At 38.9% G+C, this 24,873-nt stretch overlaps 1 protein-coding gene across 2 annotated transcripts in view; it reads left to right on the top strand.

Annotated features, from left to right (window-relative positions):
• The window catches only part of BBS4 (Bardet-Biedl syndrome 4), a 65,928-nt gene that overhangs the window by 23,567 nt on the left and 17,488 nt on the right, over nt 1-24,873 (top strand). For both annotated transcript variants that reach the window (XM_032417628.1, XM_032417627.1), the window contains exons 3-4: nt 19,877-19,956; nt 23,735-23,798. In XM_032417628.1, the coding sequence (XP_032273519.1) occupies nt 19,877-19,956; nt 23,735-23,798 (144 nt within the window). The remainder of the gene's footprint in view (nt 1-19,876; nt 19,957-23,734; nt 23,799-24,873) is intronic.

A 24,873-nucleotide genomic window follows, 5' to 3' on the forward strand; every position in this document is an offset into this window, starting at 1 on the left:
CTGCTCAGTGGGGAGCCTGCTTCTCCCTCTCCCACTCCCACTGCTTGTGTTCCCTCTCTCGCTGTCTCTCTCTCTCTCTCTGTCAATTAAATAAATAAAATCTTTAAAAAAAAAAAGAACTCTTAAAAACTTGGGGTGGGGGAAAAAGACCAAATACTCAATAAAAAATGGATAAAACACAATCACAATTTACACACACACACAAACACACTATAAGAATGACCTTTGGGCACATGAAAAATATGTTCAACCTGACTCAGAGTAAGAGAAGTTAAAATTAAATCCATACTAAGGTACCATTCCTCACCTATCAGGATAGCTAAAATTAAAAAGTGCGAGTACACATTCAATTTGCGAGGCTGTGGGAAACAGACACTGTCTTACATTGCTGGTGAGAGTCCCAATTGTTATGGAAGGGAATTTGGCAACATCTAATAAAACTCTATAATCACATTTCTAGGACTTTACTCTGAAGATAACATCTCTGACAATAAACAAAGGCTTATTAACTATTATTCTTTGCACTGCTGTGATTGTAAAATATTGGAAACTTAAATGCCTGTGTATAAAGAATGTTTGAATAAACGGTAGTATAGCCACATAATAGAGTACACTGCCGCTTTAAAAGAATAAGATTAATATGATTTGATATAGACTGATTTCCAAGATAAATTGTTACCTTAAAAAACAGTACAAAAGAGTAGTTGCCGTATGCTACATTTTTATAAGAAAGAAGGGGAAATAAAAAATATGTATGTGCTTATTTTCACAAAAAAGAACCACCAGAAGGATATATCAGAAACAAATGAGATTGGCTATCTACGGGGCCTTGTATGGAAATGCCGTGGAAAGGATAGGGGATGTGACACTTCTTTAGGTATGTCTTTCTGTGTAGTTCCGACTTTTGGAATCATGTATTATTTCAATAAAAATTGGGAAAACAAAAATCTTTTTTTTTTTTTTTTTTTAAAGATTTTATTTATTTATTCATTAGAGACAGAGAGAGAGAGGCAGAGGGAGAAGCAGGCTCCCAAGGAGCAGGGAGACCAATGCGGGACTCGATCCCAGGACCCTGAGCCGTGACCTGAGCCGAAGGCAGACGCTTAACCATCTGAGCCACCCAGGCGCCCTGGAAAACAAAAATCTTAAAAATAAAATGCAAGCAGAAGCCAATATGCTATGGTTTATTGGAGTCAAGTTTTCTTACTGTTGGAGAAGGGAGTTACATGATATAGAAAGGGGAGAGGTGAAATTAAACCCTAATGGATTAGGGGCGGATTGGAATTAGAGGTATTAGTATTGAAGGCATGGATTTTAATACAGATACATACTTATAGAATATATTTTTCCCCTACTTCTGTCCACTGAGAAGGGTTAGCATCAATACACCCTAGTAGCCATGAGCACGGTTAGTGCCCAGATCTTAGTTTCTATGTAGTTCCAGTAAAAGGAACCAGGGTTCCTTAGAGAAATGCCTAATTCCATGTGTAAGGCTAGGAGAGTACAAGATGAACCTGGGATATCTTGTGCCAGAAAGTAAAGAATGGCTTACAGAGTGATGGGAGTTTGTCATAAAGACACAGAAGTGAATTTCAAGGGCTTTCTCTGGCCACTGGCCAGTTCTGGAGTGATTTAAGCTTCCAACAATATAGCAATGGATTATAACACATGGAATAAAATAAGAATATACCAGTGCATACTGATAGAAGTATACTAATAAGGAAAAGCTCTTTCTTTTAAAATAGAATGATAACTAGTAAGTGTAGAATGAATGATAGAAAATTACCACTTGGCAACCATCATAGCAATAATTGATTCATGCAGAACTCCTCAGTGGATCTAAACTAGTGGGTAAAAGTTTGATGGGAAACAGGATATTTACATAAGTCTCTAAATCTCTCTCCATAAGATATATTTTAATTATGAAGTAGTAATAACTTCATAGTGAAAAAATTTGCCAGACACTACCTTGACCAAATGATAACATCACATTAATGGAGCAAATCAGTATCTATGCTTCCTAAATCACTTCTATGGTATTCTTGCCAAAAATAATACCTTCAGTCTAATCTTGAAGAAATATTAGATGAACCCAAATTGAGAGGTAGTCAACAAAATAAGTAGCCTGCATTAAAAAGAAAAATGTCAAGGTCATGGAAGGCAAAAATTAAAGAAGACTAAAAGAGACATGATGCAAACTATAACATATGGTCCTAGATTTGATTCTAGAGCAGAAAAACATCTTTTTTTTTTTAAGTTTACTTATTTAGTTTTAGTAATCTCTACACCCAATGTGGGCCTCGAACTCAGAACTCTGAGATCAGGCGTCACATGCTCTTTCGACTGAGCCAGCCAGGTGTCCCCAGAAAAGGGGCACCTGGGTGGCACAGTCAGTTAAGCGCCTGACTCTTGGTTTTGTTTCAGGTCGTGATTTCAGGCTTGTGAGATTGAGCCTCACATAGGGCTTTGTGCTCAGCGCGGAGTTGCCTTAAGATTCTCTCTCCCTCTGCCCCCTCCCCCTGCTCGCGCTCTCTCTCTCAAAAGTAAATAAATCTTATTTTTTAAAAAAGATTTTATTTATTTATTTGACAGAGACACAGAGAGAGAGGGAACACGAGCAGGGGGAGAGGGAGAAGCAGGCTTCCTGCTGAGTAGGGAGACTGATGTGGGGCTCGATCCCAGGACCCTGGGATCATGACCTGAGCCAAAGGCGGATGCTTAATGACTGAGCCAAAAGTAAATAAATAAATAAAGTATAAATAAATAAAGTAATATTACATTATTTTCTAAACTGTAAAATATATAAAATTTAACCATTTTTAAGCATACAGTCCAGTGGCATTAGTTATATTTACAGTGTTGTGCAACCATCACCACTGTCTATTTCCAAAACTTTCATCCCAACCAGAAACTCTGTACCCATTAAGCAATAATTTTCCTTTGTACCTTCCCCCCTAGTCCCTAGTAACTTCTACTTTCTGTCTCTATGAAATTTGCCTCTTCTAGATCTTTGATATATTCAGAATAGTATTTGTCCTTTTGTGTCTGGCTTATTACATTTAGCATAATTTTTTTTTTTTTTTAAGATTTTATTTATTTATTTGACAGAGACGTAGAGAGCACAAGTAGGCAGAGCGGCAGGAAGAGGGAGAGGGAGAAACAGACTCCCCGCCGACGCGGGGCTCGATCCCAGGACCCTGGGATCATGACCTGAGCCGAAGGCAGACACTTAACCGACTGAGCCACCAGGCGCCCCTAGCATAATGTTTTAAAGGTTCATCTATGCTGCAACATGTATACAGACGTCATTCTTTTTTAAGGCTGAATGATACTCCACTGTATGTGTATCTCACATTATGTTTATCCACTCGTCTGTTAATGGACACGGACAGGTGGTTTCCAACTTAAGGCTGTTGTGAATAATGCTGCAGTGAACACTGGTGCACAGATTTCTGTTTGAGATGCTGCTTTCATTCCTTTTGGGTGTATATCTAGGAATGGAATTCCTGGATTGTACGGTAATTCTATGTTTAGTTTTTTAAGGAAATGCCAAACTGTCTTCTACAGCAGCTGCATGTGCAAAGGCTCCAATTTCTTCACATCCTTGCCAACACTGTTATTTTCTGCTGCTGCTTTTTTTTTTTTTAAATAGCTATCCTAGTAGGTGTGAAGTGGTATCTCCTTGTGGTTGCCATTTACATTTCCATAACGATATTGGGCATCTCTTCTCATGTTCTTATTGGCCATTTGTATATGTTCTTTGTAGAACTGTCTATTTTCAAATGCTTTACACATTTCTACATTGGGTTGTCTTTTTGTCGTTGAGGTTAGGGCTATTTTAATAGTGATTGATTCATGTCTTTCCCGCCCCCCCCCCCCCCCAAGAGGTGTATGCTTCAGTTATTTCAGGATTTTATTTAAAAATTTGATTTTAAGAACCTTATACAGTACGATTTAGCTTAAAAAAGCCAACATTCTTTTCTCTCTCTTTAGTCTGAAAAGAAAGACAGATTTAAAGGAATTGAGAATCTAGTCTTGATTTAATTTTGGAAATAAAGTTTTAGCTAAGCATTATCCTCTTTTTCCTCATGTCTTAAGTATCATGTAGAACTAGAGTGATGAGTAAGTTATTTATATTTAAAAATTATCAAGGCACCCTTGTATGCAGAGAAATATTCAAGTGTGAATTGACATAATACTTCTGAGTAAAAGTTTGTCAGTATCAGGAACTGTAAAAGTTTATATTATTTAACTTAGTACTTCCTGTTCTAAGAATCTATCCTAATAAAGTATCCTCAACACATGTATGATTTCTTTCTTTTTTTTATAAAGATTTTATTTATTTATTTGACAGAGAGAGACACAGCAGGAGAGGGAACACAAGCACGGGGGGGCACCTGGGTGGCTCAGTCATTAAGCGTCTGCCTTCGGCCAGGGTCATGATCCCGGGGTCCTGGGATCAAGTCCTACATTGGGCTCCCTGCTCGGCGGGAGGCCTGCCTCTCCCCTCTCCCACTCCCCCTGCTTGTGTTCCTTCTCTTGCTGTCTCTCTCGCTGTCAAATAAATAAATAAAATATTAAAAAACAACAAAAAAAACAAGCACAGGGAGTGGGAGAGGGAGAAGCAGGCTTCCTGCCGAACAGGGAGCCCGATGCGGGGCTTGATCCCAGGACCCTGGGATCATGACCCGAGCTGAAGGCAGACGCTTAACGACCGAGCCACCCAGGTGCCCCTGATTTTTTTCTTAAGCAAAGATATTCATTACAGAATTATTGATAGTAGTGATTTATTGGAAACTACAAATTCAGCAGTAAAACAAGGCTAAGTGATCATTCATGCAAATAAATACTAAGTAGCTATTTAAAATAATGTTTATTTATTTTTTTAAGATTTTACCCATTTATTTGAGAGAGAGAGACAGAGAGAGCGTGCACAAGCAGGGGGAGGGGCAGGCAGAGGGAGAAGCAGGCTCCCTGCCGAGCAGGGAGCCCAATGCAGGACTTGATCCCAGGACCCCGGGATCATGACCTGAGCCGAAGGCAGACGCCTAACCGACTGAGCCACCCAGGCTTCCCTAATGTTTATTTTTTAAAAGCAGAATTTAAAATTGTCTACAGATAAATATTTTTCTTAAAATGCACATATGAAAAGATTAGGAAGAAATAATGGTAAATTGATAACCATGATTATCTGTGAGTAGTGTGAATATGTGAGGTTTTAATTTTTTTTGTTGTTCCTTTCTGTATTTTCAGTAGTAAATAACAGAAAATCCAACTCCAAGTGGCTTAAATAATAAGGAATTTTTTCGGTTAATAGAAGAGGAAGTCCAGAATTAGAATGGGCTCTAGCATTGGTCAAGCAATTCAATGATATATAAAGCCCTAAGTTCTTTCTGCCCTTCCACTCTGCTATGCAATGCCTGCTTTTTCCTGAAATAAAGCTGCTAGTAGCATTTGGCATCCATTTTTCCAATGCCAGAGATATGGTCTGGCTTCCCGTAGTTCTCTTTTAAAAATAAGAAAGGCCTTTATTCCCCCAGAACCTCTTAGGAATACTCTTATCATTGGATCAGATTGATAGGCCTGCCAGTAATGGGCAAGGGAGACAGGATTACCATTAATTAGTTTAATTTCATCAGCTGATAGGGAGTAAATTTTGAGGAGTCAGGGTAATTAATCATTGCTGGTTGCAGAGCACAGACAGATAAGTAAGTGGCATATGGATACACAAATGAGGATGCACAGGAGGCTGTCAGACTGTTCTCGCTCTGGCACAGTGTTGTTTTAGGAATCACTAGCCCTGAGCTTGCTTCTGTTTCTGTCATCGTCTGCGTCATCTCTGTTTTTCTCTTTGTGTTTATTCTGATTCTTTGCTTGTAGTGCTGCTACGGATTACTTCTCTTTTGCTTTCATTTGCCTTTTATGATAAAAACATCTTAAATAGTGTAAATATCTGAATCACACATTTTATATTGTACAGGTTTGTAAAATGATTGACTCTGAAGAATAGAATATCAGAAAATAGTTTGTTTTGTATAAAACTTGGTTTAATATATATATTTTTTAAAGATTTTATTTATTTATTTGACAGAGAGACACAGCGGGAGAGGGAACACAAGCAGGGGGAGTGGGAGAGGGAGAAGCAGGCTTCCCGCTGAGCAGGGAGCCCGATGTGGGGCTCAATCCCAGGACCCTGGGATCATGACCTGAGCCGAAGGCAGATGCTTAATGGCTGAGCCACCCAGGCGCCCCTAAAACTTGGTTTAATATTGCTCAGTAATTTCTCTTGAAATCTGATGTCAGATTGGGCTTCCAGTTAAGATGGTGCAGTAAACTCAAGTTTTGGTCACTCCTGCTCCAGATACAGAGCAATAAAGAATAAAATGTGAGTAGAAAAAATACACACAGCCAACCTGAAGGAAATTGTCTTTAGGCAAATAGACTATTACAGAAAAAGGAAAGGATAATGATTTTTATTTTAAAATAAAATCAGAAAAATCAACATAAGTTCATCTTAGAAATTTGGAAAATATAAGGAATATAAAGAAAACAGGATAAATATCAGCCTTAAGAATTAATGAACTTTAGTTGAAAAATTAAAAATTAAAGTAGTATTTTGAACAAAAGCTTTCACATTTCACTGTGAAATCCTTGGGTGTCTTATTAACCTGTAGTTCAGATTTTCTCAACCTTGGCAGTATTGACATTTTGGGCACGATAATTCTTTATTGTGGGAGATTAACCTATATGTTGTGGGATGCTAATAGCATCCCTAGCCTCTACCTAGTACAAGTTAGTAGCGCCCAGTTGTGACAACCAAACGTCTCCTGATATTGCCATATGTCTCTGGGGTCCAAAATTGTTCCTAGTTGAGAACCACTGCTCTGGTTAAACAGTATGACACTTGGAAGTAGAAGGCAGGAAGCTGATAAATTTAACATGAAGAATTCACACAGAAGTTGGATTAGCAAGCAGAAGACTTCATCTGAATGAGGAATAGTTGAGGGCATTTTGACTGAGAATCTCAGAGTCTGGATTTGGATGCTGTCCCCCAACCACACCCCACCCCTCAGCCTGAGAGGCTTATAATCCTCGCTTGACTCTGGTCTTGAGGATGGTGAGTGCCAACTGTGGAAAGGGTAAATGACTTTCTACTTGGGATTTTTGTGCAAATATATCTGGACTTTTTCACAAACTAGGAACTTCTTATTTGGATTTGTTTACCAGAATTACTTGATGGTTCTGAGAAAATAATATTCTACATGGGGCTACTTAAGTCCTCTTATTTTTCCCTATGGTATGACCTCAGGTGACTTTCTTCTGGCTTTCAGTTGAGGACCCTATCCATCATTGAGGTGAGTGAATTGATTTACTTCATGGGTATATTTATTTTCTTTAAGGAGTTTCCACTGGAGGCCTTTTCCATTTGGGGGTGGCTATAGCCCCAGATGAGTTTTGTCTACAACCTGAGACAATATATTTACTTGTGAGAAACTTGGTCTCAGCTTGAGGTTTGCTTTCAGAGTTTTTTAATAGAAGACTTTTTTTTTTTACTGTGGCAAAATATATGTCACATAAAATTTACCTCTTTAAACATTTTTAAATGTACAATTTAGTGGCATTAATTACATTCACTGTTTTGTACAACCATCACCACTGTCTTTTGTCACCACATACAAAAACTGTATACCCATTAAATAACTCTCCATTTCTTCCTCACCTCTAACCCCGATAACCTCTGTTCTACTTTCTGTTTCTCTGAATTTGCCTCTTTTAGTTATTTCATATAAGCAAAATCATATAGTATTTGCCTTTTTGTGTCTTGCTTATATTCCACTTAGCATAATGTTTTCAAGTTTCATCTGTGTTGTAGCATGTTGTATAGAATTCCATTCCCTTTTAAGGCTGAATAATATTTCATTGTACGTATATACCACATTTTGTTTATCAGTTTGTTGATGGACATTTGGGTTGTTTCCATAGTTTTTTTCTTTTTTAATTAAAAAAAATTTTTTTTTTTTTTAATTTTAGGTAGGCTCCATGCCCAACTTGGGGCTTAAAATCACAACCTTGAGGTTAAGAGTGGCAGGCTCCACTGACTATCCAGCCAGGTGCCCCTCCATAGAATATTTTTAATGTGTCAGTAATTCCTTTTTTTTTTTTTTTTTTTAAGATTTATTTATTTATTTTGGAGCAGGGAGAGGGGCAGAGGAAGAGAGAATCCCAAGCAGACTCCCCACTGAGACCAGAGCCCGCTGTGGGGCTCGATCCCATGACCCCGAGATCAGACCCCAGTCAAAACCAAGCCCAACCCACTGTGCCACCCAGGCGCCCCATAATGTGTCAGTATTAAAGAATTTAAAGGTTGTGGAGTTCGGGAACGTTACAGATACTCTGGAAATATGTCCTTTTCTATTCTGTGTATAACAGTTTCTTCTACAGATTAACTACAATCTATATATTTGGTTCCCAGTGATGATTTTATAGATAATATGCTTTTGACTTCATTAATACCACTCCCTTTTCCTGTATTTCAGTTCTTGTGTACACAGAATTGTAGAGTTAGAAGGTAATTTAGTTGTTATCTAATTCAGTTTACAATGCACATGAAATTGCTCTCACAGCATCTTGGATAAACAGTTATCTCACTTCACTGTTTCTGCTGTAATAGTGAATGACTTTTATTGATTTGCTTTTTGAAGAGATAATCTTAATTGTCTCCATATCTTCAGCTCTTTTCTTAGTCTATTGTAATCTGGCTTTTGCCCGACCACTCCACTGATTAAATTGAGCTGAGCATTGGCATGTTTTTTTATTGTGGTAAAATATACAGAACATAAAATTTATCATTTTAACCATTTTTAAGTGTACTGTTTGTGACATTAAGTACATTCACATTGTTCTGCCACTGTCACCACCATCCATCTCCAAACTTTTCCCATCTTCTCAAACTGAAACTTTGTACCCATTAAACAATAACTCCCCATTACTCCTTTCTCCCAGCACCTGGCAATCACCATTCTACTTTCTTTTTCCTTTTTTCTTTTTCTTTTTTTCCAGTTTTATTGCGATATAGCTGACATATAATATTGTATTAATTTTAGGTGTACAACATGATTTTTTTTTTTTTAAGATTTTATTTATTGGGGCGCCTGGGTGGCTCAGTCGTTAAGTGTCTGCCTTCGGCTCAGGTCATGATCTCAGGGTCCTGGGATCGAGCCCCACGTCGGGCTCCCTGCTCAGTGGGAAGCCTGCTTCTCCCTCTCCCACTCTCCCTGCTTGTGTTCCCTCTCTTGCTGTGTCTCTCTCTGTCAAATAAATAAAATATATTAAAAAAAAGATTTTATTTATTTATTTGAGAGAGAGAATGAAAGAGAGAGAGAGCACAAGAGGGGGGAGGGTCAGAGGGAGAAGCAGACTCCCTGCTGAGCAGGGAGCCCGATGTGGGACTCGATCCTGGGACTCCAGGATCATGACCTGAGCCGAAGGCAGTCGCTTAACCAACTGAGCCACCCAGGCGCCCTACAACATGATTTGATAGATGTGTATTTTGCAAAATGATTACCGCAGTAAGTTTAGTTAACATCTATCTCCTCATATAATTACAAAATTTCTGTGTGTGTGTGTGATGAGAACTTTTAAGAGCTCTTCTCTTAGCAACTTTCAGATATATGGTTACGGTATTGTTTACTTTAGTCACTGTGCTGTACATTACATGCCAAAATTTTTTTATCTTATAACTGGAAGTTTATACCTTTTGACTCCCCTCATGCATTTGCTCACCCTCCACCCCCACCACTGGCAACCACCAATCTGTTTTCTATGAGTTCGATTTTTTTTTCTTTTATATTACACATATCAGTGAGATCAAAGACAGTTTGTCTTTCTCTATGACTTGACTTATCATAATGTTCTCAAGGTCCATCCGTGTCCTGAATGGCAGGATTTCCTTCTTTTTTTATGGCTGAATAATATTCCATTGTGTGTGTGTGTGTGTGTGTGTGTGTGTGTGTGTGTATGTGTCACATTTTCTTTATCCAACACTGTTCTACTTTCTGTCTCTATGAATTTGATCTGTCCAGGTATATGTCATATAAGTGGAATCATACAGTATTTGTCCTTTGTTTCTGGCTTATTATAGTTAGCAATAATGCAGTCTTCAGGGTTCATCCATGTTGTACATGTGTTGGAATTTAATTTCCTCTTTTTTTCTTTTTAAAGATTTTATTTATTTGACAGAGAGAGACACAGCGAGAGAGGGAACACAAGCAGGGGGAGTGGGAGAGGGAGAAGCAGGCTTCCCGCGGAGCAGGGAGCCCGATGCGGGGCTTGATCCCAGGACGCTGGGATCATGACCTGAGCCGAAGGCAGACGCTTAATGACTGAGCCAACCAGGCGCCCCGGAATTTAATTCCTCTTTAAGGCTGAATAATATTCCATTGTATGTATATACCACATTTTGTTTATCCATTCAGTCATTGATTGACATTTGAGTTGATTCACCTTCTGGCTGTTGTCAGTAGTATTGCTATGAACATTGGTGTACAAGCGTCTGTCTGAGTCCCTGTTTTCTTTTTCATTTTCTTTTTCTCTCTCTCTTTTTTTAGAATTCACTTTTTTATTGAACATGTTATAAAAGAGGTTTAGAGGTTTAGTCAAATAGACCAAAGTGCATGTTAGACTCCTCAGGTTCTTCTTTCTATGCTTCACTTTCTTCTCCTCAGCTGAGGCTGCAGTGGTGAAGGGGGCAGGTCTACCACCCTTTCACTACAGATGAGGCTCTGTACATCGTGTGGATGATGGCCAGAGCCTTTGTACACAAGCCTGGTCAGAGGGGTTCAGCATTTACTTTGGCTGTGTTAGTGAGAGCGTTGATCTTAACCTCTGTAACCATCACCTCATCATTGTGCAGGAGGAGGGCCCAGGAGATGCAGGTGAAGTGTTGGGCTGGCAGCTGCCGGGCTGTTCGCAGGATGAAGTGAGGGCTTTACCCCAACATGGCCTTAGCTTCCTTAGAAGGACTAAGTACTTTACCAGCAAATGCAGAAACAGGCTCCCTGCTTTCATTTCTTTTGGGTATATACTCAGTAGTGGAATTGCGGGATCATATGGTAATTCTGTTTGATTTTTTTTTTTTTTGAGGAACAATGCTGATTTTTAATTTAAGTGGAAGTGCTAGTAAGATCTGTAGATCTTAAGTGCCACCCAACCTCCCCCCTTTTTTTTAAGAGAGAGAGAAAATGCGTGCATGAGGGTGGGGTAGAGGGAGAGGAAGAGAATCTCAAGCAGGCTCCACACCCAGTGTGGAGCCCGACTCAGGGCTCAATCTCACAACCCTGAGATCATGACCTGAGTCGAAACCAAGAGTTGGATGCTTAACTGACTGAGCCACCCGGGTGCCCCTTAAGTGCCCAACTCTTGAATTTTGACAAACATATATATCATGTAATCATTACTCAGAACAAGTTAAACATCTTTATCACCCAGAAAGTTTCCTCATGCCCCTTTCCAATCAATCCTCCCTTCAGTTCTCTAGGGAGAGCCACTCTGATTTCTGGCTCTATGAATTAATTTTGTCTGTGCTTGAAGTTCATACAGGGGGAATCCTATAATATGTACTATTTAGCTTTATGTATCTTTTCCTCAATGTTTTTGAGATTCATCCATGTTGCTGTAATGTATCAGTTGTTTTTAATTTTTTTATTTTTTAAAAGTACTGTCTGATGTTCCATTGTATGACCTAATATATCCGAGTTTATCCATTCTCCTATTGATGAACATTTGTGTTGTTTCCAGTTTTTGACTGTTATGTAAAAGCTTCTGTGAACATTCATTTACATATCTTTTTGTGTGTGGGTGGCATGTGTTTTCATTTCTGGACAGTAAGTACCTAGGGAATGAAATTGCTGGGTCATATAGAAAGTGTATGTTTTAGCTTTATAAGAGACTGCCAGACTGGTTGCTATAAATTCTTTGGTACTGTCAGTCTTTTTCATATTAGACATGCTGGTAAATATGTTATAGTATCTTATTGTGACTTTAATTTGCATTATCTTTATGACTGGTGATGTTGACAACTTTTTTATATACTTACTGGTCATTTCTTTTGTGAAGGAAATATTCAAGGCTTTTGCCTGTTTTTAAATTGGATTATTTGTTTTTTTGTTACTGATTTGTAAGAATTCTGTATTGGGGGTACAGGTTCTTTTGTCTGTTCTATGTATTACGATTTTTCCCCCAGACTGATTCTTACCTATTCACTTTTTTTTTTTTTAAGATTTTATTTATTTATTTGACAGAGAGAGACACAGCGAGAGAGGGAACACAAGCAGGGGGAGTGGGAGAGGGAGAAGCAGGCTTCCCGCTGAGCAGGGAGCCTGATGTGGGGCTTGATCCCAGGACCCTGGCATCATGACCTGAGCTGAAGGCAGATGCTTAACCAACTGAGCCACCCAGACACCCCACCTATTCACTTTCTTAATGCATCTTTTGATGATTTTAATTTTTAGAAGTTTTACTTTTGATGAGGCTGATTTATAAGTTTTTTTCTTTTATGATTAATGCCTTTTATGTCTTGTCTAGAGAATTTTACCCTTAGTCGCAGACTGAGTTGTGTGCCCCCTCCTCTTCTGTACTGGTTTTGTAGAAATTAATTCTTTTGGTGGAGGATGTATTTAATTTGATTCCTGACACTTTTTTTAAATCAATACATAGTATACATTAAAGAAAAGTGCATAAATCCTAATTGTATAGCCCAATAAATTTTCACAAGGTGAATGTATTCATATATCCATTTTGAGTAAGATATAGAACATCATCAGCATCCCCGAGGCCTCCCTCGTGCCCCCTACCAGTCATTAACTACTTCTCGCAAAGGTGGTTACTTACATCTAACTTAGATTATGTAGATCAGTTTTGCTGTGCTTTTGAACTTAATATAAACAGAATCATTCAGTATGTACTTAAAAAATATCTTTTTATATCTTTTTCATTTGTTATATAATATTCCACTGTGAGGCTATACCCTAGTTTATTCAGTTTACTCTTTGTTTATTTTTAAGATTTTATTTATTTATGAGAGAGAGAGAGTGAGCGCACCAGCGGGGAAAGGGGCCGAGGGAGAGGGAGAGGGAGAAGCAGACTCCCTGATGAGCAGGGAGCCGGATGCAGGGCTCGATCCCAGGACCCTGGGATCATGACCTGAGCTGAAGGCAGATGCTTAACCGACTGAGCCACCCAGGTTCCTCTATTCAGTTTACTCTTGATGAACATTTGGGATACTTTAATTTTAAGGTGTTATGCATAATGCCACCATGAAATTATTTGGGTACACGCATGTACCTAAGAGTAGGATTGCTTGGTCAGTGGGAAGGATAGATTTAGGTTCAGTAGATATAAGCAAACAATTTCCAAATATGTTTAATCTCTTGTGTGTGCATGTACACATGTGCATTTGCCCCCATGCTTATATAGGCATAGAAGTTCCTTAAAAATAAAAAGTCCTCTTCTGCTTTTCTTATCATAGAAAAACTTTTAAATCTTATTTAATTTTGTGTTGCTAAGCTATATCTAGTTGACAGCACAAACACATTTTAAAATTGGAAAGTCTTTTATGATTGGGAAGAAGCTTGGTGTAGTTTAATGAGTAACTGTGGAGATTTGGATTATAGCCCTGCCTCATTCATTCATTAGCTGGTGAATGTGAGCAAATCACTTGGCCTCTGGAGTCTTAATTTCCTCATCTGCAATGTTGGAATAGTCCATGAGTTAGTTATAGGACTCACTAGTCTCATAGGACCATTCAGTGGACAAATAGGGGAGAAAAACACTTTGATAGATATATATAAAATATATATAAATAAATTATATATTCTGTATGCTTATAGAATATATCTAAGTAATTCATATAAATATATAAATAATAAAAATTTATAAATACACATGGGAGGATACATACACACCCACACACCCCTAAAAAGGATAAACGTAATTGTTAAATTTTGATTTGAGGAAGTAAAATAGGATATATAGTAAAACCATAATTGATCTTTTTATATGACTTTTTCTTTCTTCCTCATTTATTTTAAGCTCACAAGAAGCAAACAAGTTGGATAGCAAATAATTTAAGAATAATAACTTTTAAAAGCCAGCTTCTGCATTTATCGTGGGGTGGGTACTGACTTGGTCCAGTCTTCTCCTCCTCCTCCGTCATCATTTATGAACAGAGTTGATGTTTCTGCTGATCAGGCCTGTTTGCTCCTAGATCCATTCCTCACCCTTCCCTTCTTTGCTGTGAAGAGCTGACCCTTGCAGGCTTCTTTCCTTACCAGGCCCCTGTGTCAGCAGTTTCTGTCTGGGTTAGCAAGTGGGAGGAACTGGAAGGAGATTGGAGGGCAGGAGGAAGAAGAAACCATGGTTTTCCTCTTTCTCTCTGCTTGGGGAAGTTGGAGGAGTGGGTGGTCTCTGGAAGCTCTTCTGTTGCTTCTGCCAGTCAGGCCATCTTCTTTTTAGTTTCTTCCTGGTAACTTCAGCCTTGGATACTGGCAGCAACACATTTCCTCAGCTTTTCCTTCCAGGTGGTAATGGCTTTTTGCTCCCATGCTAACCTCTGATTTGCCCCATCATTCCCTCTTGGGCCTCTCATTTCTTTCGTCACCTGTTCACTACATTGAAATCCCTCTGTTTTAAATTCTCAAGTGGTTTCCAAGTTCCCTTGTTAGACCCTGACTGATACAAAGCTCAGATTGATAGTAATAAAAATGTCTTACATTTACATTCGTTTCAAGATTTGTCCTCTTTTTTTAAATTCCGGTATAGTTAACATACGGTGTTATATTAGTTTCAGGCGTATAATATAGTACAATATAGTGATTCAACAATTCCATATATTACTCAGTGCTCATCAAGATAAGTGTACTCTTAATCCCTTTACCTTCTTCCCCCATCCGCCTCCACCTCTCCTCTGGTACCGTCGGTTTGCTCTCTGTAGTTAAGAGTCTGTTTTTGGTTTGTCTTTTTTACCCCCTTTGTTTTGATTCTTAAATTCCTCAAATGAGTGAAATCATATGGTATTTGTCTTTTTCTGAATGACTTATTTCACTTAGCATTATACTTTTTAGATCCATCCATGTTGCTGTAAATGGCAAGATTTCGTTCTTTTTTATGGCTGAGTAATACTCGATCATATATATGTACGTGTGTATGTATACATATATACACACACACACACACACACACATACCTACACATACCACATCTTTATCCATCCATTTATTGATGGACACTTGGGCGGCTTCCATAATTTGGATATTTTATTTTATTTTATTTATTTTTTTAAAAGATTTTATTTATTTATTTGACAGAGAGACAGACACAGTGAGAGAGGGAACACAAGCAGGGGGGAGTGGGAGAGGGAGAAGCAGGCTTCCCGCAGAGCAGGGAGCCCGGTGTGGGGCTCGATCCCAGGACCCTGAGATCATGACCTGAGCCGAAGGCAGACGCTTAACAACTGAGCCACCCAGGTGCCCGTAATTTGGCTATTTTAAATACTGCAATAAACATAGGGTTGCATGTATCTTTTTGAATTAGTGTTTCTGTATTTTGGGGGGTAAATACCTAGTAGTGGAATTATTAGATCATATAGTAATTCTATTCTTAATTTTTTGAGGAATCTCCATACTGTCTTGCACAGTGGCTGCATGTTTGCATTCCTACCAAGAGCTTACAAGGTTCCTGTTTTTCCACATCTTCACCAACACTTGTTGCTTCTTGTGTTGTTGATTCTTACAGATGTGAGGTGATAGCTCATTGTGGTTTTGATTTGCATTTACCTGATGATGAGTGAGGTTAAGCATCTTTTCATGTGTCTGTTGGCCATCTGTATGTCTTCTTTGGAAAAATGTCTGTTCATGTCTTCTGCCCATTTTTAAATTGGGTTATTTTTGGGGTGTTGAGTTGTGTAAGGTCTTTATGTATTTTGGATACTAACCCCTTACCAGATATGTCATTTACAAATATCTTCTCCCATTCAGTAGGTTGTCGTGTCTTTTAGTTTTGTTGGTTTCCTTTGCTGTCCAGAAACTCTTTATTTTGATATAGTCTCAGTAGTTTATTTTTACTTTTGTTTCCCTTGCCTCAGGAGATTTGTTGTATTTTTCAATGTCCCAAATAATATATGGAGGTAGAAAAGTGTTATAAGTCCTATTATAATATGAGGAAATTAGCATTTATTGAATGGCCACTTTCAGATTTTTCATAATTTTCCACTGAAAATTATTTTTTAAAGATTTTGCTTATTTACTTGAGAGAGAGAGATCACAAGCAGTGGGGAGGGGTAGAGGGAGAAGCAGACAGGGATCCCTGCCTGATGCGGGCTCAATACCAGGACCCTGGGATCATGGCCTGAGCCGAAGGAAGAACCTTAATGGACTGAGCCAGCCAGGCACCCTCCACTGAAAATTATTGAGGGAAAAATGGAGTCCCAGAGAAGTTAAATAATGTACTGAATCAGGATGGGAATTCTACGTATAAAAACCATGTGCTATGTGCTCATCCTGGAAGAGATCCTTTACCGAAAAATGCTTCATTTATAATGTACTTACAAAAGTGTTAGTCATTTTAGAAAATTTTTCAACTGAAAATTCAAAGCACAATAATTTTCTGCTCAGCCTTCATATATCCAGGATGTTATTCCCTAGCATTAATCAAAGTGTAATATAAAATTTGAGTTAGGGCCATTACTAAGAGAATTTGGCACCTAGGGCAGATTACAAGGGAGAAGAATTCTTGCAATTGTCATGTTTATTTGGTTATGTAATTGTTTCACATAGAAGTCTGGTGCACCCTTAGAGGGGGAAAGAAAGAGGAGAGATGTCACAAAAGAGTAGAATGGGGTCAGGAGAAGAGAAGGGCCAAGGGAGTATGGTTGCCAGGTTGCCAGCCTTTCACCTGTACTGCCTCGATGATGGTGGAGGGGCAGTGTGGGAAGTGGAGATACGGACGAGGTATTTGTACAACAGCTGAAAGGCATCACCTTGCTTCGTCTCATCAGCTGGCTGCCTGATCTCTGTGGTAATAGAGGCTCCCGAAGTGTAGCATCAGAGATGACCACCTTTCTCTGCTGTAAAATAGAGGAGGCTCTACTTTGCCTTTACTAATAGGCCTGTCTTTTTTTTAGAGGATCTTTCGTGTAGGTAATTCTCATAATACTTGTGAAAGCATGTAAGAACCAGTACCCCTGTTTGTAGGGAATTGGAGTGAGCAATGATTTGGAATACAAGAAATTCAATTTACACATTTACAGGTAAATTCTAATTATAGACTCAAGATTTATAGACTCTTTCTAAGGCATCCAGAATTCCCTCATCTTTGAAAAATAAATAAAAATACAGATAATAAAAACAACAGTAACAACAGCTACACTTCTAGGACTTACTATGTGCCAGAAATTGAACCTCTTTATATATATTGTCATTCAGTCCTCCCAACTCTGTGAGGGTATTTTATTCCTTGACTTTCCTATTTAAAAGTGTAATCCCTTACCCTGTACTCCTTGTCCCTCTTCTCTGCTTTTTCTCTGTAGAAAAATATCACTCATATGTTACTTATTTTATTATCATCTATCCCTTCTGCTAGCACTCTCTGACTTCCCCCCAGCCCTGTCCCTACTGATTAAAGGCAGGAGGTCAGTTTTGTTCACTTTTGTATCCTCAGTGCCTAGAACAGTACCTGGCACATAGTAGGTGCTCAGTGAATATTTGTTGAATGAATGAATGAGTCTCTATTTTAATTATACATTTCCCAAGATCATACAGTAATAGGACAGTTATGGGGCATTGAAATGAGTTCTAAAATCTTTGATGAAGCTAAAATTCTCTTAGCATTTAGATAAACTATATCTCCAGGAGTGTGAAATGACCTTAAGTCCTTGGATTTGGTGATGCCTTCCCTTCTTCTAATCCCTAGGTCTTCCTTTCATAAGCCTCTGGGCTCTTAAGCTGCCCTGCAAATTGAATATTTTTTTCTCCATTTTTCATCCAGGAAACAGAAAAAATTACTCATCTTTTATTGTGAGATTTTTAATAGTAGCAAAACCCAAATTTGCATTTTATGAATTTTGTCTACAGCCTAAAGCTGTAGAAGCGGTGATACTTAGTGATATTTTAAACTCAGAGGTTTCAGTGTCTCCTTCTACTCTTTCCCTTCAGAGGGTAGGTGACAGAGCGGTAGGCCCTACAAATGAGACTTGACCCAAGATTACTCAGTAAGCCACTAATCCCAGAACTGCACTTACAGTGTATTTCTTTACCCACTTTACATGCGTGCGGGTGTGCGTACTCACCCCATACCCACACCCACCTCTTAGCTTAGTGATTTGTGTGGCCTTTAATAGGAAATTTAATTCTGGAAGTGGTCAGGCAGAACATGAATGGCTAAGATCTGATGACTGATGGGGCTTGAGGAAAGAGAAGGAAGGAAACAAAAGTCATCAAAGAACCTCACATAGGCCCTTGCTGACTAGAAGAAGGGTGGTCCCACTCAGAGTATGGGTTATTGGAAGATAGTCAATTGCTTAACATTTTACCTTTTTTTTTTTTCCTTCCTTCTGGCCTAGAAAACCATACCCATGCTTTCTCTCATAATTGTATCTTATAAATTCCATTGATATTCCCTATTGTGTTCCGGCTCCGCTGGCGCTGGGTCACAGTAAGCTTTTTTCCCTTCCTGTTACTTTATGGACCTGTATGTCTTAGGTTTTCTGGTAATGTATCTTGTATGGTTATAGAACAAATGATTACAAATAATTAGAAATCATTTCCATCTTGTTTCCTGCTGTATTCTTTCTTCTGCATTTTTAAAAGGGAATATTTCAAATATGTATTAAAGTGCATAAAAAAATACGAACCTCCGTATACTCGCTGGCCAGATTTAATAAATAAAAACATTTAGTCATGTATCCTTTAGAGATTTTTATTTTTTTGAGAAATTAAAGCATTAAAGATCTAAAGTCTCTCCGCCCCCCTGCTTTTTAAGACGGGGGTGTGGAGGGGCAGAGGGAGAGAGAGAATCTTAGGTTCCACACCTAGTGCGGAACCCCATGTGGGGCTGGATCCCGTGACCCTGAGATTATGACCTGAGCCAGAATTAAGAGTCGGATGCTTAACCAGCTGAGCCACACATGTGCCCCTGAAGTCTCCTTTTTAATTTTCCTTTCTCCCCCTTCCTCACCACTGTCCTGAGGTTGGTGTGAACCTTTTTCTTTTTTTTTCCCCACAGAAAAGTAATTTCTTAATGAATTTTTACCCATATTTTTAAACTTTTGAATTCAAAGGAATAGTAACTCATTTTGTGGTTTATCATAAATCGTTTCAGTGACTCCAATAGATTTTTTTGTCATTGTTCCTTCTCATTCCTGGGTAGCAGTATGTTTTACCTTCCTATTGCTAGGACTGTATTTAACTATTTTTGGTCCTCTGATCTATCAGATGGGACATTAACTGTGTTATGTATTTTTTTGTTGGTAATATTCCTGAAATATCCTTTAGAGAGTCATCTTATTCACCTTCAATAACCAGGGAGAGAGAAAGAGAAGAGACGAAGAATGATTTTATTTTTTTCAGGCCATGTTATGATCTGAGAAACTGACGTGATAAGCCACAAAAACTGAGGAGAAGCATATATTCAATGTGTAATAGTAGAACAAGTATCTCTTAGTTTAAAAATCTACACATTTTTGGTGCATGATATTCTTGTGGGCAGCAGCATGAAGAATTTAATGTGATACTGCAGTATGCTTGTAGTTAAATGTGAGCACAGTGCTTAAGGAGAAAATCTAATAACGACGATGTTGTTTGTTTTGTCAAAATATGCTGCCCAGCTCAAGAGTTTCCGATTTTGGAGAAGCAGAACTGGTTGATACATCTCCACTATATCCGGAAGGATTATGAGGCATGCAAGGTGAGCAATTGTAATGATGCAGACCATGAGAGGCAGGCTTTGTTAGGCAACTAACAGAGTGTGTCACACAGATTTGTGGCAGTTTAAATCCCACTAATAATGTATGAGTTCCTGTTTCCACACACTTTGTGTATTGGTTAGCTTTTGCCATGCTAATGCTGCTTAACAACCTCAAAATTTCAGTGGCTTCCAACAGCAGACAATTATTTCCCATGGCTCTTCAGACTGGCTGTGGCTTGGCTGGGTCTGACTATAGGCTGGGGTCAGGTTCAGGTGTGTCCCGCGTGTCTTCTCATTTTAAGACCAGGGTGAAGGAGCAGTTGCTGTCTGGTACTTGTTGGTCCTTGGTGGATGGCAAATGTTCAACACAGCATAGTATTTAATTTTTTGATCTCTGGATAGGTGAAAAATGAAATTTCATTAATTCTCTTATTATGGTGAACTTGATCATCATTTGTATATTTAAAAACTTTGTATTTCCTTTTTCTCTATACTGTATCTTTGATACATACTTGCTGACAGACAGTAGTATTAACATGCCAGATATATCCTTCATATTCTTTTTGGCATTTGGAACTTTGTATGCTTCTAAGGCTGTGGTTTTAAATTTTGAACTGTGGCATTTGTGCCTATGGCAGCACAGAACTAGCAATATTTAGTACCAGCATGAATCTTAAAAGGTTTCTTTCTTTCCTTCTATGATATTATCCTTTTCTTGTTTCCCTTTTCCTTTTTTTTTTTTTTTAAATGTTTTATTTATTTATTCATGAGAGTCAGAGAGAGAGAGAGAGAGAGGCAGAGGCAGAGGGAGAAGCAGGCTCCCCGCCTAGCAGGGAGCCCGATGCGGGACTCGATCCCAGGACCCTGGGATCATGACCTGAGCCGAAGGCAGACGCTTAACCATCTGAGCCACCCAGGTGCCCTCCCTTTTCCTTTTTTGACAACTTCTTCTGTTTCCTATTTTTGGCTTCTCTTCCTCCTTTATTTCTTAAGAGTTGGGGATGTTCCTAGGTCCTATCCTTGACCATTTTCTCTGTGCATTTCATACATTTCCTCCTGGTCTTCAGACCAAGCTGATACTTACTGATTCTTCACAGGCATTTCACATTCAGCTTTTCGTGTAGCTGAATTTATCTGCTTTCCTCCAAACCTATTCCTTCTCTTGTACCCTATTGCAGGGATAGGTACCATCTGTCTGTGTCAGAATCCCCTGACCCATTGTCCCTAATATATTACAGATAATCATTACGTTCTGGAGAGCCTGTCTACTATCTCTTGAAACTGTCCACTTTCTTCTCTCTCCAGGCCTTAGTTAATTTCCATCATTTTTGTTTAAATAACTGTGAGGATTCTTATACCAATCTTGCCTTCTTTCCATCTGTTTTCAGCAGTGCTCCAAAAATGACTTTTCTATTAAGCAAGTAGAATCAGGTTACTTCCTGCTTAAAACTTACCAAGATTTTCTCGTTGTTCTCAACTTTTTTTTTTTTTTTTTTAAGATTTTATTTATTTATTTGACAGAGAGAGACACAGCGAGAGAGGGAACACAAGCAGGGGGAGTGGGAGAGGGAGAAGCAGGCTTCCTGTGGAGCAGAGAGCCCGATGCGGGGCTCGATCCCAGGACCCTGGGATCATGACCTGAGCCGAAGGCAGACGCTTAACGACTGAGCCACCCAGGCACCCCTGCTCTCAACTTTTTTAGCATGGCATTGAAGCCCTTTTCTCCCTGACTCTTAGCCACCTCAGCTTCTCCTCCAACCCCTGCCAACACAGGATTTTAAAACTGTTGATTCCAGAAAGCCTTCCTTGAGTCTCTAAGTTAGACTCAGGTGCTTGTTCTCTGAACTCCTATCTCATCCTGAGCTTAGCCTGTCACAGGAGGAAGGTAGAGCCTGTATTTTGCTATCAGAGAGCCCCTAGCATCTACAATGATGCCTGGAAATCTTTTCATATTTTCCTTAGCTTGCCTGGATTCTAGATAAGGGTTGGCAAGCTTTTTCTGTAAGGAGCCAGATGGTAAATATTTTGGGCTTTGTAGGCCACAGTCTCTGTTTTATATTCCTCATCTTCTCTTATTTTTTTATAACCCTTTAAAAATATGCAAACTACTCTTAGCTTGGGAGCTTTACAAAAACAGACTGTATGGCTCAGATTTGGCCTGTGGGCCATAGTTTGCTGACCCCTGTTCTATAGTAAGTAACCAGAAGAGAGTTGAGATTTTAAAAAAAATTCCAGACGAACATTATTAATAATTATTTGTATTCTATAGATTTCTTACATATGCTCCTTGCCCATGTCTACCTTTTCTTTTGTTTGTTTTTTAAATTTTTAGTTTAAATTCAATTTAGTTAACATACACTGTATTATTAGTTTCAGGGGTAGAATTTAGTCATTCATCAGTTGCATATAACACTCAGTGCTCATTACATCAAGTGCCCTCCTTAGTGCCCATCACCCAGTTACCCCATCCTCCCACCTTGCTCCCCTCCAGCAACCCTCTGTTTCCTACAGTTAAGAGTCTCTTATGGTTTGCCTCCCTCTCTGTTTTCATCTTATTTTATTTTTCCTTCCCTTCCCCTATGTTCATCTGTTTTTTTTTTTTTTTTTTTTTAAGATTTTATTTATTTGAGAGAGAGCATGAGTGGTGGGGAGGGGCAGAGGTTGAGGGAGAAGCAGACTTCCCACTGAGCAGGAAGTCTGATGCGGGGCTCCATCCCAGGACCCTGGGATCATGACCTAAGCTGAAGGCAGACACCCAACTGACTGAGCCACCCAGGCGCCTCATCTGTTTTGTTTCTTAAATTCCACATATAAGTGAAATCATATGGTATTTGTCTTTCTCTGACTGACTTATTTCGCTTAGCATAATACCCTGTAGTTCTCTCCACATTGTTGCAAATGGCAAGATTTCATTCTTTTTGATGACTGAGTACTATTCCATTGTGTATATATACCACATCTTCTTTATCCATTCATCTGTCAGTGAACATCTGGGCTCTTTCCGTAGTTTGGCTATTGTGGACACTGCTGTTATAAACATTGGCGTTCAGATGCCCCTTGGAATCACTATATTTGTATCCTTTGGGTAAATACCTTGTAATGCAATTGCTGGGTCATAGATAGCTCTATTTTGTAACTTTTTGAGGAACCTCCATATTGTCTCCCACAGTAGCTGCATCAGTTTGCATTCCCAGCAGTGTAAGAGGGTTCCCCAACCAACATCTGTTGTTTACTGAGTTGTTAATTTTAGCCATTCTGACCAGTGTGAGCTGGTATCTCATTGTGGTTTTGATTTGTATTTCCCTGATGCTGAGTGAGGTAGAGCATTTTTTTCATGTGTCTGTTGACCATTTCGATGTCTTTTTTGGAGAAATGTCTGTTCATGTCTTTTGCCCGTTTCTTGACTAGACTTTTTGTGTTTTGGGTGTTTTGGTAAGTTCTTTATAGATTTTGGATACCAGCCCTTTATCTGATAAGACATTTGCAAATATCTTATCCCATTCCATAGGTTGCCTTTTAGTTTTGTCGATTATTTCCTTTGCTGTGCAAAAGCTTTTTATCCTGATGAAGTCCCGATAGTTCATTTTTGCTTTTGTTTCCCTTGCCTTTGGAGACGTGTCTAGTAAGAAGTTGCTGTGGCCGAGGTCAAAGAGGTTGCTGCCTGTGTTCTCCTCTAGGATTTTGATGGACTCCTGTCTCACAGCCAATGTCTACCTTTTCTTCAAAACACTTCGAGGCTCCGAACTACTACTCAGAAGTATTTTTCTTCCTCTTTTAGGCTGTTATCAAGGAGCAACTTCAGGAGACTCAGGGCTTATGTGAATATGCTATCTATGTCCAAGGTAAGACATGTATTTCTTCTCTTCTTGCTAGAGAAATGAATACTTTGCCTAGGTTCTGAAGGAAGAGCAAACTACCTAAGAAGCACTTTAAGTTCAAATGTTCTACAAAGGTCTTATTCAGTATTATGTTGTTTGAAATCAGAACATAATTCTTGTGCGGGATTTGACATCAGAAATGACAGATTCTGTTAAAAAAATTTGCTGCTGTCCTTCCCCCCCATTCTCTAGTGTCTGGCTAGTGTTTTCAGAGTGCATGTTAGGGTCCTTGTCTCAGGCAGCAGCTTCAAGTCCAGAAGGGGCTTCTGGAAGGGCTCCTTGTAGTCAGGCTAAAAGAGATGAGGAAAGGCTTGACGATTTTTTATAAGGGTGTTAGGATGAAGGGAAGAAACCTAGAGGTATAGAGGGTAAAGCAGAGAATAGATGAAATTTATCAGAAACCAAATATAGGAACCACTGACTGAAATTTTACTCTTTAGCATCTTTAGTTTTTCTAGGAACTTTTCCTTTTGATTCTTTGGTGTAAATGAATGGTTTTGTTTACCACTCATTGGATTGGTAGCCTTCAGATTAATATACAATTTTCTGACATAATTTGTAAGATACTGACACATCTAGGATATCATGGCAAAAAAAAAAATGCTCTTTTATTCCCAATATTACAAGTTCTGGACTCTCAGTGCCTCATAATACTTAAACATGTAAATTCTTCTAAAAATTTAAGCCTGGGAAAAATTACTGATGCAGTTTGGTTGCTATATTGAAAGCCAAGTCCAAAATATTAGTTCATTCGCGGCCAGAATCTCCTTGATTGCACTTTCCCTGTTTGGGTATTCTCTGGAAACCGCTGGATGGAGGTGGTTGGAAGTCTGGATTATCATGATGAATAGAGTGTTTGATGGGGAAGCCCAGGAATGTCCTTATTATGAAGAATTTGTGGGATAATTTTCAAGGCACCTGGTTATCTGCATGGTGGATGCTGGGAATGGAGTAGGTCGGTTTATCTTATTAAAAAAAGTTTTAGATCGTTAACAACTTTGCTACTTGTTTCAGCCTACCTGAGGTCATATCTGATTGT

Source organism: Phoca vitulina, unplaced genomic scaffold (genome assembly GCF_004348235.1).
Source record: "Phoca vitulina isolate PV1807 unplaced genomic scaffold, GSC_HSeal_1.0 scaffold20, whole genome shotgun sequence".
NCBI lineage: Eukaryota > Metazoa > Chordata > Mammalia > Carnivora > Phocidae > Phoca > Phoca vitulina.